General features: G+C 37.4%; 1 protein-coding gene across 1 annotated transcript; it reads right to left on the bottom strand.

Moving 5' to 3' along the window:
- Positions 1–162: 162 nt before the first annotated feature.
- Positions 163–16,259, bottom strand: LOC100370849 (transmembrane protein 235-like). Its single transcript, XM_002734572.4, has 4 exons — positions 15,973–16,259; positions 12,849–12,929; positions 10,297–10,434; positions 163–3,925 (listed from the first exon to the last, which is right to left on the bottom strand). Exons 1-4 carry the CDS (start codon positions 16,181–16,183, stop codon positions 3,717–3,719), a joined length of 639 nt encoding a protein of 212 aa, XP_002734618.1. The 5' UTR covers positions 16,184–16,259; the 3' UTR covers positions 163–3,716.
- Between the last annotated feature and the right edge of the window lie 1,765 nt (positions 16,260–18,024).

Below are 18,024 nucleotides of genomic sequence, written 5' to 3'. Positions count from 1 at the left end.
GTTACTAGTACTAGACAACTATTACGTATACATCACCAGAAGAACACCGGCTGAGTCGTGTAAATGATATTTGGCCGTACAGTTGCAATTAGTTGATTAACATAAAACAAAGTAACAGTACATGTAGTGCCCCCCCCCCCAAAAAAAAACGCACAACTCGTATTAACTATTCGTAAAGACATTTTTGTCTGTGTGTAGTCTTTATTTTCATTTAATTTGACAAGTTAAAAAATACGAATTCTATCAAAATGCAATAAATAAAATAATTCAAAATATTTACTTTAGATAGCCACCAGGAAAGACACTTATATATTTATCATCCTCACGAAAATTCTGAAAGCATAAAAAAGTAGTTTTCTTTTCTGGTGCGCAATGTAAATACAAGTATTAGGAGGCTTATCAATTAAATACAAATATTGAATTGAAGTTTTAAAATTATACTAAAATTGGCCAACTTTGTAAAACGATTACCCAGAAATTACCAACTTTATATTTCGTCTGCTGTCATGAATTATGCAAAGTCACCTGACGTGCTGCAAAATTCAAAATGGCGGACGGATCTATTAGAAAAACAAAATACTACCGGTAAAACACTTGTTAGTACTTGTATATTGTATTTACAATTACAAATTTATCATGAATATAATATGAATATGTATGAAGAGTGTAGTCGTTACCATGGTAATTCCAATTGCTTGAAATTGTCTCACAAATGAACATGTCATTAAACAGTACATGTACTAAGAATTGAGCGCCTTCTAGTTATAACAATGCTTGTAATTGTGATTGAAATCTAGTGATTGTGCTTTGGCCATTCCAGCTAATACTTTCACGTTGAGCCTGACAATTCAGACGTATATAGTGCCATCTATCGACTGCCCCAAGCAAGATGCCGCAATTTTCTTAAAACAATTCAAATACAGAGATTGGTGTCACGTTGGCACCACATTACTGGCCACCGGAAGTGCATTAAATACGTTAATATGACGTAGACGCGCACTGTACTGAACATTTTTCAGTCGTCTTGAAAATTGTCCTTAGCTTTCGAAACAACAAAATGATGGCTATTACAGTAGTTATATTCTTCAATAAAAGTGTAGTTAAAATTAAAGACTTGCGCAAAGACATAAATATACAATGTTGATAATAAAGATAGAAACTCTGGAAGACGGGACAGCATCGATGTGTCAAACGCAAAACTTAATTACTGTATATCGAAATATTAATCTCAATTAGTCGACAATTGTCATTTTTCGTCAAGGTTCCATCGCGGAAATAAAAACCATTTCCCGTTCACTGCGAGATCCCGCGTTATGCGTGAAATCGAACGTAAATCAGGACAAACAAAGGTCATAGTGTCGTAGTGGCGACAAACATCGCGTGATATTCGACACACACCGTAGTATTTTGGGATATATTTCCATGCTTAACAATGTGCTTCGTTGAAGTAAGGGTATTCAAACGCAATATTCTCGTGTTAATAATCGGCCTTTCGATGTCAGCTACAAAATAAAGAAGTTCAAGTTCAAAATCAAATCGTTCGATTTTTGCGGTAGACGGTTCGGTGCGCGTCTTTCACGCAATTCGCGAGATCTCGCAGTTGGACGGAAAATCACCTATTCAGTGGGCTACGAACGTCATTATTCGGAATTGTGAGGACGCGCGGCCTAGTATTCCAAATCGATCTTGAATACCAACACACTTTTTCTGTAAGTCACGCCTTTTGGTGACGAATCGTTTCTAAACAGATGGCGCAAATGACGTTAGGATCGTAGATTTCGTTCTAATCCACCAATTAAGATTATGATTTCTGAGAGATTTTACTAATATATTCTGGATGACAAACGTCTACACCAAACCAAACACAGTGAAAATGCATAGGTGGGAGGTAGAATATGCAGTTTGAAAAACAATCAATATACACTACTTCGGTTTAGGGTTCACGACTTCGATCGATAATTAATCATAAATTATCAGTGTATTGATACAGCATATCATCACACTTAGTTTTGTCACAGACGCAAAGACTGCCTTTTTTTAAGATCGTGGTGGAAATGCGTTACCGACAACGTTTTTCTGTAATTCGGTTCATCGGGTCCATAAGTGACCTGACCCGAGACAGTTACAAAACATAACGAGCGCAGTGAAATGGTTGCTATAGTAGTATATATTATGGGCGATCGATTCAATTGAAGTTCCCCTATAACGAGACATTCCAGTGGAGGTACATTAAAAAAACAAATTATGTTTTTAGCTTGGCGTTTGAGACGAGTTGACACTGAGAATATTATTACATCCTCTTACTGTATCATTGTCATCTGGATAAAATTTAACATTCTAATAATTTCAGATTTAGTAATCTACAAAAGCAGAGGTTTGATCGTTTGAAAACTGACGACTGGTTTGAGAATACTTACTTCGTTAATAATGGAGTCTCCACTCTTAATGTGTACCTGTAACGGTTAGTAATCTCAAATATATAACACAGTATTAGTCTTTAGAAAGATTGCTACTCAATATGCCACCATTGCATGGCGTGTTTTCAATGAAACTAATCAAGTGATAATCTAGAGTGTACGAGACATTCCACTCGCTATGATACGCCATCCCACTCACTACATTGATAGCAATGTCTCATTGAAGTCAGCTGCTGCCAGTTGGTTTGATAGGTTGAAAGCAAATGCCGTCGACGTAAACAGTAAAGATCGCGTGATTGTGGATGAATTCCCAGCATGCAGTATTTAAACTGGCAAATGTATATAGAGTATTGTGATTTCTGAGACTATTATGACAACCAATAATGTGTAACGTTTGCATAAATGTGATTGAGCAATGAGATATTACATTGTATTTATGCATATAGTGAACGGAGTCATAGACGCCTGTGACATCCCCATAGTGTGTGATGTTTGCATAAATCTAAAAAGGTAATGAGATATCACTAGCACAGTGCCTAGGCATATAGTGAGTGGAATGTCACATAGGTGTTTATGACATCCCATAGTGTGTGATGTTTGCATAAATCTGAATAGGTAATGAGATATTACTAGCACAGTACCTAGGCATATAGTGAGTGGAATGTCACATAGATGTTTATGACATCCCATAGTGTGTGATGTTTGCATAAATCTGAATAGGTAATGAGATATTACTAGCATAGTACCTAGGCATATAGTGAATGGAATGTCACATAGATGTCTATGGCATCCCCATAGTGCGTGATGTTTGCATAAATCTGAATGGGTAATGAGATATTACTAGCATAGTACCTAGGCATATAGTGAGTGGAATGTCACATAGATGTCTATGACATCCCATAGTGTGTGATGTTTGCATAAATCTGAATAGGTAATGAGATCTTACTAGCATTGTATCTAGGCGGCTGATCTGCACTGGCTCGGAAGATGAATTCTGATTGGCTAAAAAAACAAAAAAACTTGTGGCGTTGAATGCACGTTCATTGTCAGTATTGTTATGCAAATTCAAACTAGCTAATCATTTACAACCTTCCGAGCCAGTGCAGATTAGCCCTATCTAGGCATATAGTGAGTGGAATTTCACATAGATGTCTATGACATACCATAGTGTGTGATGTTTGCATAAATCTGAATGGGTAATGAGATATTAAGAGCACCGTCGATCGAGTTGCTAGAAGCGATCGAGCGTGGATAAAAACTATACAGAAATAAAAATATGAAAACACAGTAGTCTTTGATTCAGAGCATGTCTTCCACGTAAAGCCTCGTCAACCACACAAACGTGCCTCCCGTCAGCATCGAAAAGGTGAGCCCAACCCACATCAAAGCGAACGACCAACTGAAATTGTACGTCCAGTTAGGCGGTGAACCAAGCTCAGAAGGCCACCATTTGATATGATGCGTTGCCATAGTTATGTAAAGACACAAACCAGCCAAAACAAAAAATCCTGTAAAACAATAAAAAGTTCATATAATATTTTTGAGTAGTTGGGTTTTCTGTCTATCCTCGGGGCGGACATCCGGGCATTTTCTACCGCCTGGCAACCCTCGCGGTGAAAACAAAGGCCCAAAAACTCGCAGAAAACGGTACTTTGCGATGGTTGTTGAGAGTCCCCTGAACAGTGTAACAAGATTAGCCCTACGTGTGTAACATATATGAATTTGGTTGTTCGGGTTTACTTCAAAGTTGAGTTTGCGTTGTTTTCTCGAGTTTTCACCGGCTCCACCGGCGTTCCACAGCAGCGCGCACAAAGCCCATAGAAATACGTGGTACAGTGGTGCGCGTCTAGCAACGTAGAACGTCCGTGACGTAGCTCCGCCCCCGAGGATAAGTAACACAAGTATTCTGGAGGAGGTTCACAAATCTTCAGTTGCGTGTAAGGATTCGCAAAATCACGATTGAAGGAATGTTCTCATTTTTTAAATAAATTAGCACGAGGTATAAGTAAATAAACAAATCAAAATACGCCGTAATTGTAATATACGAGCTATTAGTAAAAATTATAAACACATCTCAACGTAGAGTTATATATGTATATGGCAAGAACACAATCGATACAAAATAAAACGTGTGTGGTCAAAACTTCTTGGGTGGCAAATTGTCTACAATTTTCATGAATGTTAGGCTTGAATAAAAGCGTTATATTTTAAAAATATACGACTGTCATCTGTCACTGTTTATATACTAATTTATATAATGCGACGCTCGAATTAAAACGATGTATTGCAACAGATGCGACTAAAATGATGCATTTTGATAGAAGTGTCTCTCCCGATACATCGCAGGTGCTGTAAAAGACGTCAATTGAATAGAAATTCGGGTATCTTTTGTCGGGAAACCTTTTGTTATGCAGGGACGTTTCGTCCGACACTCTCTTTAAAGCGAACCTAAATGCGGCCTTAATTTATAGTTGTGTATATTCTAAACTGTATTCGAAATAATATTGCAGTGGTTTAATTTTGTTTTAATTATAACTGTAGCTTGGATAGACATTTGAAGTGCTTGCCATGGAGGCCATTCATGGAGGGGAATAATTAACGAACGAACATATTTAACATCCGGGTACTTTTCAAAGCTATGACGTTTTAGTATCTGATCGCATTCGTATACGCCATTGTACATAGCCGTTCATGCTGCCAAGCATTGTGTACTATTAGTATAAACTCAACTTTTATATGCACAATGTGCTTTTTAAAACTTGGGTTAGAGCCTTATGCGTTTGAACCACAGTATTCTGAGAGTGAAAGCCCAATTGCGTCAAAGTACCGTACTTTCCCGATCGTAAGCCCCTCCTGAGTATGAAGCCCATCCCTATGTTTTTACTTGTTATTTATCGAGTTGAGGGCATTCACGATTATAAGCCCAGAGTGTTTTTACTGGGCGTCGACGATATTCTTTAAAATATGCGTGTAAAAGGTGTGTTTCATTTCATAATAATCGTGATTGGCATGTTAGTTTGGTTCATGCTTTTAGTTTTATGAGAAAACTCGCATTAATTTCAAATTCAGAGTGCATGGCGAACGTACACATTGTGATTCGCATCGTTTCTATTCTGTCATTTACTCAGGATGAACATCGATGTTGCAATTCTGGAGTAATCCATATTTCTTTGAGTAGTAGCCTTCGAAAAGCCAAAAATGTGATCGTCAAGGCGTGTACCTGGTTATTGGGCATGGTTTACTTTGAGACTATCATGAAAGGCCTAGGGTTTGAACGATGAGACATGTTGGCGACCGAGAAAGGTGTTTAAATTCTTCCTCCACACTCAGTTTACCCACGGTTACTATTAACCGTCGTTTATATTTCGGAAATTGCGAATCGCCAGTTTTTAGGGAAAAAAATCATCGTTTTTTCGTTGCAATCAGTGCTACAGATCGCATTTAACATTGCGGTAATTCACTTCCGCATTGCGCTAAAAAATCATCGTCAATAATCGGAAAATTTCATCATTACGACACATCATTTTGATTGGTTAATGAAAGACATGACCTGTTATGTCAAAGGAAGTTGTTCCAGGTCAAATCGTGCTGAAAAACCTCATGGTGGAAAATTGTTTTGCGTCGAGAGTTTGCGTACGATCGAAAACATACCAAAACGAAGATAATGATAAATGCCTTCGTCCACTGTTTCCTCACAGACCCTACCCATTATTTCACCGTAAATTCAGACGGTATGTAAATCGTATTGTAATAAAATGTGTGTGTTTTTTATGAACATGTTTGTTTCTTCATTGTAAGTATCGTTCAAATCAATGACGCATTTTTTTTTCAAAAATAAGTATTATTTTCCCGAGCCCGGCGTGGTGAACGAATATTTTTTTTGGATAATTTTTCGTTGTTTGCAAGATGGTTACAGTGTTTAACCCCAAAACAAAATCATTTTTTCTGAGTTGGTCCTCGAGTACAAGCTCATCCCTTACTTTTCCTTTACGTGTTCATGCCTCCGGGCTTATGATCAGGGAAGTACGGTATACTGTGACGATTCAGATCAGTCCAGTGTGAGTGATGAGAGTATATCGTCGACGATGCCCCTTGTTCGGATGAAAGTTATATTTCAAATTACACGGAAGTCTGAACAATCTGCTTGGTGTTCCTGTGACACTTGTCCCATGATTTGACAGTGCAGCCCCGTGAATACATGGACGAAAATGTTTCCACCACCACCCTACGAACTCAAGATTGCATACTCCAGCATCCATACTTTGAATAATTTGCACGCCGCACAGTGCAGTACTGGAAACAGCATTTATTAGACAGTTAGACAAAAAACAAAACAAAATGCCTGTCTCGATCAATCGCACATCCATAATGTTTGTATGTTGATATGCTTGTAAATAACATTAACGTAAAAGTCGAAACAACCTAGACTAGAAGTCAATTCAATCATCCAGCCAACTATGGCTCCCTAAGTTGGTTATATTTAATCAGATACTATTTCGTCATCATGCTTTGTTACCTTACCTGTTTATACCTCATGAGGGCGTTTTTTTATGGCAAGATGGCGCAAACGGAAGTCCTTCGCAGGTTTATGGTTTCTCATATTTAAATCATCATAAGTCTGAAGATAATCATTTTTTTTTATTTTTTTTTTCAAATTTATAATCAATATACATAACTTGATAAATACAAACACCAAAATAAGCTCTATTTAGTTCCCCTTTAAGGTGAGTAGACGGGGGTCCAGCACAATATAGAAAATAGATAAACACATCTACATTTTGACCTTTTACATATATTTCAGCTATATATTTTGATGAAGTCACGGTTAAAAGTTACACCACCTGGTCATTGATGGACAACTACGAGTTGAGTACCGGTTACACGGAATGGTTTGGTCTGAACTACGTCGATTTCAGAAATGGTGATATACTTCGCACTCAAAAACACTCCTCATTGGTTTATTCTAGCATAAATTTGGCTAATGCATTTCCAGTCCCGACCCTATGGTCTAAAACAGAGCTTTAAAATCGCGTCTACTACACTGCCCATTCTGTCGTGTGTGTTTTTTTTTCTACTTTTTTTTTATTAATACAAATACAAAAAAAATGAACAAAAACGGTTGATCGTAATATAAATACAAAACACAAAAACAAGGTCAAAGTCGCTCATGTTATACAGTGGCCCCTCGCTAAGTCGCGGGTATCGGGATCCAAGCAAAAACCGCGACTTATCGAGGGCCGCGACTTACCGAGGGACCTCGTGAAAGAGGGAGATCGTGCATTGAAAAACATATAAAAAGCGCATATAAACCCTCGGTTTAGCTAATTGATGTATCATCATATGTGTCAGGCAGTATTCCAATAAAATCATGATTATGTTTGCTGTAAACATTGCGTTGATTATTTTGTTTGTGTCCGATATTATGTGGGTCGCTTGCTGTTGCTTGCGACTTCGACGGTAACAGCTTCCAAAATAAACTAGTTTCATCGCAATTATAAACTTGTTCGTCAAAATAACCACCTTCATAGATAATTTCTCTCAGTTTTTCGGGAAAAGTTCTGACAGCGTCCATGTTCACAGATCGAGCTTGGATTGAGACTGCGTGTGTCGATAGCGTGTCCTCTTTGCCATCGCAAGAACCACCCTGAAGTGGCCTCAAATTCAAAGTCGTCATATCTGAGTTGTGTGCTTTGCATTGGGTGATGGGACCAGATAGTGGAGTTCTGTCAGACCGTTCTTGAAGAAACGTAAACAGCTTTATCGGTGTCATCATTGTCGGACACTTTCGCATGTTTTTCTGTTCAGTCCCGCCTCTTGGTCAACTTTGAAAACAAATTTACTTTTCATTTTTTACCCACCCACGAATAGTGGGCTCAACCACGGCTAGATCACGTGCAACCCATAACTTGGTTTCACCTCTACTTGACGCGGTCGATCGCCGTGAGTTTATGGCGTACGAACAGGCTGGATAGTTTTTGCTTTGACATGCTGCTCAATTGAGAAATAGAGATCAGAATTCTATGAATTCAACTCATTGTAGCGAGTTTTTTTAGAGGTATACCAAATGGGACCGGGCAAGAAGTATGTACGGTCACTACTCGACACCCCTGTTGACACCTTGAGTAAGGCCGCCGTCACCCATTTCGTCTCAGCAATTGACGGACAGTAGGTGTTAAGTTGTCTCTTTAACGGTTAGTTAAAAACACTATGCCACGAAACATTAGTCTTTGTACTTCAAAACTGCTGTCAAAACACAAGAGAAATTTTGGGAGCCATCCAAGTACCCGCGACTTAGCCGAATCGCGACTTACCGAGGCGCGACTTAGCGAGGGGCCACTGTATATGTATATATTTACAGTATTATAATTTTTCTAGGCATTTCATTATATTTTCCCATTTGTTAACAAATATTTCGTGTTTGTTATATTGTTTTGCGGTCGATTTTTCTAGGTTAAAGGTCTGTTTTACTCTTTCAATGAATAAGTTTAAGTTCGGTTTAAAATTATTGAACCTCGCAATATATAATTCGTATTTCCCAAGTAGAATTAAGTGCTTCCACAGGGCTTGAAAGTTACTTTTGCCACCAGAATTAAAGATTACCTCTTTTTTACAAATATTGATATTTTCGGCACATATATTTATCCAAAATATTTTTAATTGTTGCCAGAATTTCTGGCTTTCTTCACATTCCCACAGCGTTCCAAGTGTTTTTTTCTTGTTTCTACTTTACGATTAAGTCCGATTAGTGTAGCACGAAGAAATCAATTGACTAACACCAATTAGAGCAGACGCTACATTCAAACTAGGTATTCGTGTCAATGATTTCGTTTTAAGGTTCATAAGTAGGGGGTTGTTCAAAGTGACGAGATCATTGCAGATAACAAAGGTCACAGACATGCCAGGCACGACTAACATAGTATAATGCGCGGTATGGATGAGGAGTTTGTGACTCATGTACGAAAAATTCAACCAGGTATGGGATCACATACCGTAAGTGAGTATGCTTAAAAAGTGAAACAATAAACAAAGGAACTCAAGGAATTCGAACCAAGATAGATTGCCGTATGTCAGTATGAGATTATTATTATTATTAATATCATTATTATTATTATTATTATAGATGTAATAAGTTTCATAAAAACGATAAACACGGTTTTAAGGATCTGTCACTTATATTTTTAGTTTTTCATTTGCACTGTATCATATCACTTCTTTCACTGAATCTGATGTATTTGTTGTGTATTACCTAATTCACGGAAATTTGAGTTTGCATTGTTAAATTTGTCATTAATTAAGCAATAAAAAAGTTTTCATCTTCTAACATCCCACATGTTTTGCATAACACTTCATGGAGTGGTGTTTGTGGCGTATTTGTCTTGCTGTTGCAATTTCAATTAGTTAGGAGCAATTGTGCTAGTATGATGGTATTTTAATTCCATCATTATGAAGTTGCTTATACGTCCGAAGCTTTGAATTTCATTCAATTCCATTGTTTTAATGTAATATTCTTAGAAATTAGGTTATAGCTCACTTTTCTGAATTGCATTAATGTCAAATATCGTACAAAACCTTTATGTCATTAAGTTTATGAAACCATAAGATATGGCTCTGTGTTGTTCAATAGATAGAAGTGGTAATCAACCCAATTCCATACGGCATCCAATATTAACCAAATTTGTAGTTTGCGTATAGTATTTATCGTAATAATCGTTTAGTCTCATGTAAAAGTTGTCAGGGTATTTTAGAACCTACTGTTTTACATTCGTATATATCCTCCATAATTCTGATTCACATAGTAGTCGTGGTCTGCATTCACGATCATTATCATGTGAATAGTAATATTGAAGTGGGGAAATAGTATATACAAGTAATAACGTACCTCCAAAAAGAAAAAACGTTCCCGCTGCAATAAACCACGGTCTCTTGTGTATTCTTGTTGTACATAGTGCTAGAATATCGCCTAGGAACACTAAAATAAGTCCAAATATGACGGATACAATCGCCGATAGTCGAAGTGCTGAAATCAGAACAAAATATTGTATACAGCTTTCTTGAAATTATTTTTTATTATAATATTAAAGAAATGTTTTTTTTTTTTAAGTTGCATTCCCATTTTGTATGATCTGTAGAAAACCTCTCACCGTCTCCTATAAAAACAGTAAGGGTCTTACAGAAATGTAGTGTTGATTCAGACAGAAATGACAATTATGGTTGATTTGATTTAATGACTAGACACCACGGCCAGTATAGGCTGGCTTCAGTACCCAAATATTTTAGGATTTGTTGACAAACCAACTTAATTTATTATTTTTCACGGTAATCCCAATAATCAATGGGAGGTGTCCTGTATATAATACAGTCGGAATGCTATAGGTATTCTCCTAAATATTGAAAGGCTTATGTTTTCACTAATTTCACAAAACCGCAAATTTGGCCGAAAAATAATATTGATATTTATCAATTAAATATTACGGACGTTGAAACTAACCTGCCTAAAAACCCGTTATGTCACGTCTGTGAATATACTTTGCATTCGGCAAAACTTAATTGTCCACGTATTTCCTTTAATTTGTAGCCTTGTGGCTTAATTCATTTCATGTCCATTAGTGTGTATTTGTAATTAATAACAACGCATGGATAATAATTATTAATTGATTGATTGAGTTGAAAGACATTTAATATCGCATCAACGGGTGAATGAATGCGATTCAAGTCAGGCGTTCGAAAAAGTAACGGCTTTCTATAGTTACGTAGTTGTGTGGTCAAGTATATTACCACTAAGCATATACTTCAACATAGACTTGTAATATCACTTATGATTAATAATGTTGATGTGGGCTCTTTATAATAAACGCAAGGCCGTTGTTTGATATTACAGGGGTATAATGTGACGGAATTATGCCAATGGCTGAAGTGTAAATCAGAATGTAACGAGTACATTACGTATTATATCGCATGCGGTAAATGAAATACATACATTGGTACAAGTCAAGCAAATACCTGGACATTTTATTACTATTTTGAACAGTGTAATGGCTTTTGTTGAGACTAACACGCAATGATATTCTCATTACCAGTGACAGTCTTTCTATCCATACAATGGATGTCGATGTTTCTATGTGTGAGATTCCACCATCGTGGCATTCACATGACATAAAATTAATGAACTGCAACAGCTTTAAGAAATCCTCTCGTTGGATTGTTTATGTCAAATGTGACCCACTTTCAGTCGCCGTCACGTGCAACACGCGTTCGCAATTCGTGTAAACAAACAATATATTCCACACGCGTCGTATACGTCGCAGGGGACCCATTAGTCCAACACGACGCGGTGCATCGATTATGGCGCAATAAGATGTGATTCTCGTCACGGTGAATAGTTTGAAAGTAAAATGTAGATTCAATTCACTTGTAGATAAATTTGTTGAATTCGGTATTTTCTAAATTAATAATGATTTAAAGCGCCGTGTCATGTTTGATATGGGTCACATGCGACTTATAGAACGCGTGTAAAATTAATTGATACGCTGAATACAAACGCGTGCTAAGCGAAGATTGCAACTTTGTATTAGCTATGATTATAACATCAGTGACTCTTCGAATTGAAATTGCGAAGTCGTCGTATTTATGTATGCATGGCGCGCCATGTGGGTATTATATTTATGTCCAATCCTTATTTTACAGTTCTCAGTTGTTGTTTTTCAAATTCCTTGAACGCTGTCAAGTGTGAATGAAGCACTAATTGCCGCATTTTTTTGGACGAATGATATTTTTCACAAGAAAGTTGTCCCAATATCGAGTACCGAAAACAGAACACCCGACTTTCTAACACCATTATTGTATTGAAACACTCGCTAAACCATATGAATGTCGTTCTAGTGCATACAAAGTCACTACATAGCTATGCTTTCGTCCATGAACAGTGAGATCACATAGAACTACTACGTTAACATGAATAGGTTCGGCTTAGCTCATTGACAGTACCGTTCACTGTTCGAAATTATTGGGATAGTTTTTGGTATTCATTCATTTTGTCCTTGAGTCACCTTGACGTACAATACATTCATTATACTGTCAACTTTTGGAATAAATAGTACTAGTGTGAACTGAACGGCCTCGTCACTTGAATACAAAATAGGCGTGTATTTTTTTTATTTTTTTTGGGGGGGGGTAGTTTTCTTACGGAATCGCGGCCCTGTTTTATATGCTGTATGGTAGATGGTCAACAACATTTTTATATTTTCCGTTTCCTATTTTAGATTACTTTCATTCACTATACGATAATAAATGTATATGAGAAGATTTATAAATATGTTTGTATGGGTTTCGCATAAGAACAAATAATTTACCTAAATGTATTATATATACAAGTTAAGAAACATTCCAGGTATGCCACACCGACCTTTGCAGCCAGATAACATCACTACTTACCATACATTGTCAGTTTGTAATCGTAGCCCGGGGATCCCTTTTCTGGAATGTTTGTGAAGTTGAACGTTTTACATTCCATTCCTGTATAAGATGAATAAAAACAAAGAAAAACAAATATTATTCTGTCATGTCTTCTGTAAATAGTATTGCAGTACAGTTTCCATTATAATGTATTAATTACTGGTGTAATCTCACACAAGCACCTGCGGACCTTAACCAAGGTTCCCCCAAAGTCGCATTCGTGAGTGAATAAATCTCGGCCAGTGGAATAGGCCTTCCCATTGAGTCTGTGACACACTCACCCAGGGTAGAGGTCGACCCTTTTGATGTTCAGCCTAAGGTAGGATTTGAACTTGGGTCTACCGGCCACGAGTCTGATGCGACAACCACTATGCTACCAGTGACCAGTAATCACAGGTGTTTGTATAACGATTATATTGAAGCTAAATCTTCTAAATGTTTGTGATAAATGATGTTTTCAGAATCGGGGAATAGTAAGCGACGACACAGTCGCCCCACTGCGTCGTGTTCTATCGGTCCCACACTACAACACGTGTAAAATAGACTGACTGACTCACTCGAACGCGCGCTGTATGATGACTGTGGTGCTTTAATTAATAGGAACTCTTAAATAAATAGCAGAGCAAGTCCGGAGTTCCATAACACGGGCTAAGGTCGCTTGAAATGATTTAGAAACCTTGGAGAGACTTAAAGGGTCATTTGTCTGGGTCAAGGGTATTTTGTATTTACATGGAACGAAAGATTTGAGGAAATTGTAAAGAAAGAATTGTTTGGAAATAATCGTACCACTGACCTGTGGTGTTGAATGCATGTTTATGTTTACGTCCATGGTATAGAAAACCTATCAACATCCATGGTATAGAAAACCTATCCACGTCCATGGTATAGAAAACCTATCTACGTCCATGGTATAGAAAGTCTATCAACATCCATGGTATAGAAAACCTATCTACGTCCATGGTATAGAAAACCTATCTACATCCATGGTATAGAAAACCTATCTACATCCATGGTATAGAAAACCTATCAACGTCCATGGTATAGAAAACCTATCTACGTCCATGGTATAGAAAACCTATCTACGTCCATGGTATAGAAAACCTATCTACGTCCATGGTATAGAAAACCTATCTACGTCCATGGTATAGAAAACCTATCTACGTCCATGGTATAGAAAACCTATCTACGTCCATGGTATAGAAAACCTATCTACGTCCATGGTATAGAAAACCTATCTACGTCCATGGTATAGAAAACCTATCTACATCCATGGTATAGAAAACCTATCTACATCCATGGTATAGAAAGTCTATCAACATCCATGGTATAGAAAACCTATCTACGTCCATGGTATAGAAAACCTATCTACATCCATGGTATAGAAAACCTATCTACATCCATGGTATAGAAAACCTATCTACATCCATGGTATAGAAAACCTATCTACATCCATGGTATAGAAAACCTATCTACGTCCATGGTATAGAAAACCTATCTACGTCCATGGTATAGAAAACCTATCTACGTCCATGGTATAGAAAACCTATTTACGTCCATGGTATAGAAAACCTATCTACGTCCATGGTATAGAAAACCTATCTACGTCCATGGTATAGAAAACCTATCTACGTCCATGGTATAGAAAACCTATCTACGTCCATGGTATAGAAAACCTATCTACATCCATGGTATAGAAAACCTATCTACGTCAATGGTATAGAAAACCTATCTACGTCCATGGTATAGAAAGTCTATCAACATCCATGGTATAGAAAACCTATCTACGTCCATGGTATAGAAAACCTATCTACATCCATGGTATAGAAAACCTATCTACATCCATGGTATAGAAAACCTATCTACATCCATGGTATAGAAAACCTATCTACGTCCATGGTATAGAAAACCTATCTACATCCATGGTATAGAAAACCTATCTACATCCATGGTATAGAAAACCTATCAACATCCATGGTATAGAAAACCTATCAACATCCATGGTATAGAAAACCTATCTACGTCCATGGTATAGAAAACCTATCTACATCCATGGTATAGAAAACCTATCTACGTCCATGGTATAGAAAACCTATCTACGTCCATGGTATAGAAAACCTATCTACATCCATGGTATAGAAAACCTATCTACGTCCATGGTATAGAAAACCTATCTACATCCATGGTATAGAAAACCTATCTACGTCCATGGTATAGAAAACCTATCTACATCCATGGTATAGAAAACTTATCTACGTCCATGGTATGAAAAAACCTATCTACATCATCCATGGTATAGAAAACCTATCTACATCCATGGTATAGAAAACCCATCTACATCCCGTAGCATTGTGGTAATATTATTTAATGGTCTAACTTCACTGAAAATGCAATTCTGGGTCACGGTGTCTCAACATAGCAATTCGTTACACAAACGTGACATAACTTGTCTTATAACGCCTGTAAGCACATACATATGTCGTTGCGTTGGGTTTGATCCCCAGTACGTTCACCTACGTCACACTGCAACTGAAACTCAGTCTGTTGCAATGTGAAATTTAAGCAGTCGTCCTTTCTTTAACCACAATTAGTGCATACGCAGTGCCACGCATGCGTTCTGTAGAATAGATCGCATACCAGAACATGTACGTGAAGTCACGTTGTGTACGGTGATAGTAGCGTTGGTGGTGGCGACGGCGGAGGAGCAGGATTTGAGGATGAATAATGATGATCGGTGTGGGGTACGTCAAATATCAAATCCCACGTCCTATCCACATACTTTCTTATATGATACAAGCTTGTTTCAGGGGACGTAATTCAACGGATATCCGTGCGCGTATTTGTAATCACTTGTAATGTCCAGTTCAATGGCACGAAAACCAAACATCCATAGACTGCCACATCAGTGTAGAAAATGAGCTGCGGCAGCTGAGAATCCTCAATCCGCATGGTTACCTTCGGTATGGCAAGTACACTCGACCGGCATCAACTATGACGATACTGCAGCGAAATGTAACAACCAACTGTTTGAATGAACCCGTGAAAGGCGAGATTCGACAGCCTAGATTCTGAGCAAATACGATGTATTTGGTGATATGTAATTTACCTGAGTCTGCCGGTACAGTGTCCGGGTGGTAACAGTTCCTCCATAAGCCGTTGTGACTTTCAAGGTAGGTCCTCCCAGTTGTGTTGGTGTGAGTAACAGTGGTCCAGTAATCAGTCCCCGAACCGACTCCCAGAAACAGAAACGCCGCGGTGCCAAGAACAGCTAAAACTATGAGGTATTTAGTATACGGGTGCCAGTCTTTCGATGACATCGCGGATACCGTAACGCAACCCCTTCGTTATAACCACAGGGATTCGCACAAACCGTGATACTCTCGCTGTTTCGTAGTGAAATGATTAATCGGTTTTCGCCGGGCATTCTGGGAAATAATTTACATAACAACACTGGTGCGTAGCACATACAGCTGCCATGCGCACACTGAGTGAAAGTGAACCGAGGTCAACAGAGGTTATGTATAGGTGTGCTCCATTGTTGCTGCGTATTTCTGCATAGTCGACGCATAGACGAGTTGGTTTTCTTTTTATCGGTTGATTGTTCCTCGTCAACCTTTGGAGCAGATTCCCGGATGTAGCACAAAGGGTAATTCTACACTCCGTTATACAACCAGGACTAAAGGGTTGGTCATTAGAAACTCTGGATCGTCGATGGCAAAACAAAAACTATGCATCTTTTTAAAATCTTCCACTGCCAACACCGCAGAATTTCCATTAGGAAAGAGTTTATTTTGTTCAACCCCTAATCTTTACCCAAGCCCCCCTCCCGCACAATTCAATTGCAATTACATTCATTATGAGGGGCATATACAATTAAATTGGAGAGCGCTGGAGGGTAGGGATGGGTTTACTGTCATAATAAGTGGTGAAAGGGGTTTAAAAAAGGAACTCTTTCCATCCATGGTTCGAATAAATTGATGTTTTTTTAAAGCTTGAATAGCTTTTTCTTAGTTTTTTTAAAAGTATTTTTTTTTTTGTAGTTCAATGTTCAAATATGTCACGTGGTCAAGGGCTGTTCAACAAAAATTATAAAATGAACAGTGTAATAACTATATTTCCAGTTACATTGTGAATAGAACATGAGTAAAACATTACTATTCATCTAGTTGTTTTTCATATCGATTAATTACAATATAGTTGATTTGTGTTATGTTAATGTCCATAATAAAGGTTACGATGTCCACATTTCACATATAGAAATCAATTTAACACTGTTATTAGAAATACTTTCTAGTTGTTGTTTTCTTTTTAACAAATATGTAATCGGAAAATGTCTCCCTTTCCTTTGAAACATATTTTACGTTGAATCACCACAGTCGTCGTTCACATTTCTAAAAAGAAAATGTATTTTATATGTGTTGTACATATTCCATGTTACCCAGACCCTGGCAGGGTGTGACGACTCTGTCACTCCCAAAATTGCAAACCACGTTGAAAGTGATGCTAACAATTCATTGTTTATAATTTGCTAAAATACGCAACTGAATATAATGAGAGATTTAACATATTGACAGTCACGTGATTAACAATATATGGCATAATTATCCACGAAAATATGTATTCTCAGAATTCATATTTATAAACGTTGCAACATAGTTTGGACTTTGGGCGGTGTTTACTTTTTATATCAACCTGTGGAAGTTCAATGCAGTTCGATCAAAAATATCTTGACGCCACTTTGAAGTCGCATTGAATCAAAACAAGTCTAATTAAACAGAAGATTTAATACATATAAACAGGAATAATATTATGTAAAACGTTGAAAAAAAATCTTTAAAACCTTCCTCGCTGACATTAAATAATTGGGTGCATGCATGCCGTATGTGATAATCGTTTTACAAGAAGTATATTTTCGCACGTTGATAACAATATCGAAACATCTTATCCTCCAAGTAAAGTACGTACTAAAATAACTTGAAGTTGCCAGGATTTCTTTTTCAATAAATTCCTACCATTCATTGTTGCAGAAATGCCATACGATAGCCTTTGACCTGTAAAAGAATCGCCAATGAACTTTCATACATTAACTTTTCTTATTAACTAACAGACCGATGACCCACATTTGTTGACAATTTCTAAATATATTGTTGCACAGTGT

This window comes from Saccoglossus kowalevskii, chromosome 8, assembly GCF_978046115.1.
Source record: "Saccoglossus kowalevskii chromosome 8, keSacKowa6.1, whole genome shotgun sequence".
Taxonomy (NCBI): domain Eukaryota; kingdom Metazoa; phylum Hemichordata; class Enteropneusta; family Harrimaniidae; genus Saccoglossus; species Saccoglossus kowalevskii.
This window is presented reverse-complemented; position numbering and strand designations above follow the sequence as displayed.

Coding starts and splice junctions, on each gene's coding strand:
- LOC100370849 (XM_002734572.4), bottom strand. CDS start 16,183: ATGTCATCGAAAGACTGGCACCCGTATACTAAATACCTCATAGTTTTA. Junction 10,435..12,848: donor TTACAAACTGACAATGTATG/GTAAGTAGTGAT, acceptor TTCTGATTTCAG/CACTTCGACTATCGGCGATT. Junction 3,926..10,296: donor AACGTTTTTTCTTTTTGGAG/GTACGTTATTAC, acceptor ATTGTTTTACAG/GATTTTTTGTTTTGGCTGGT.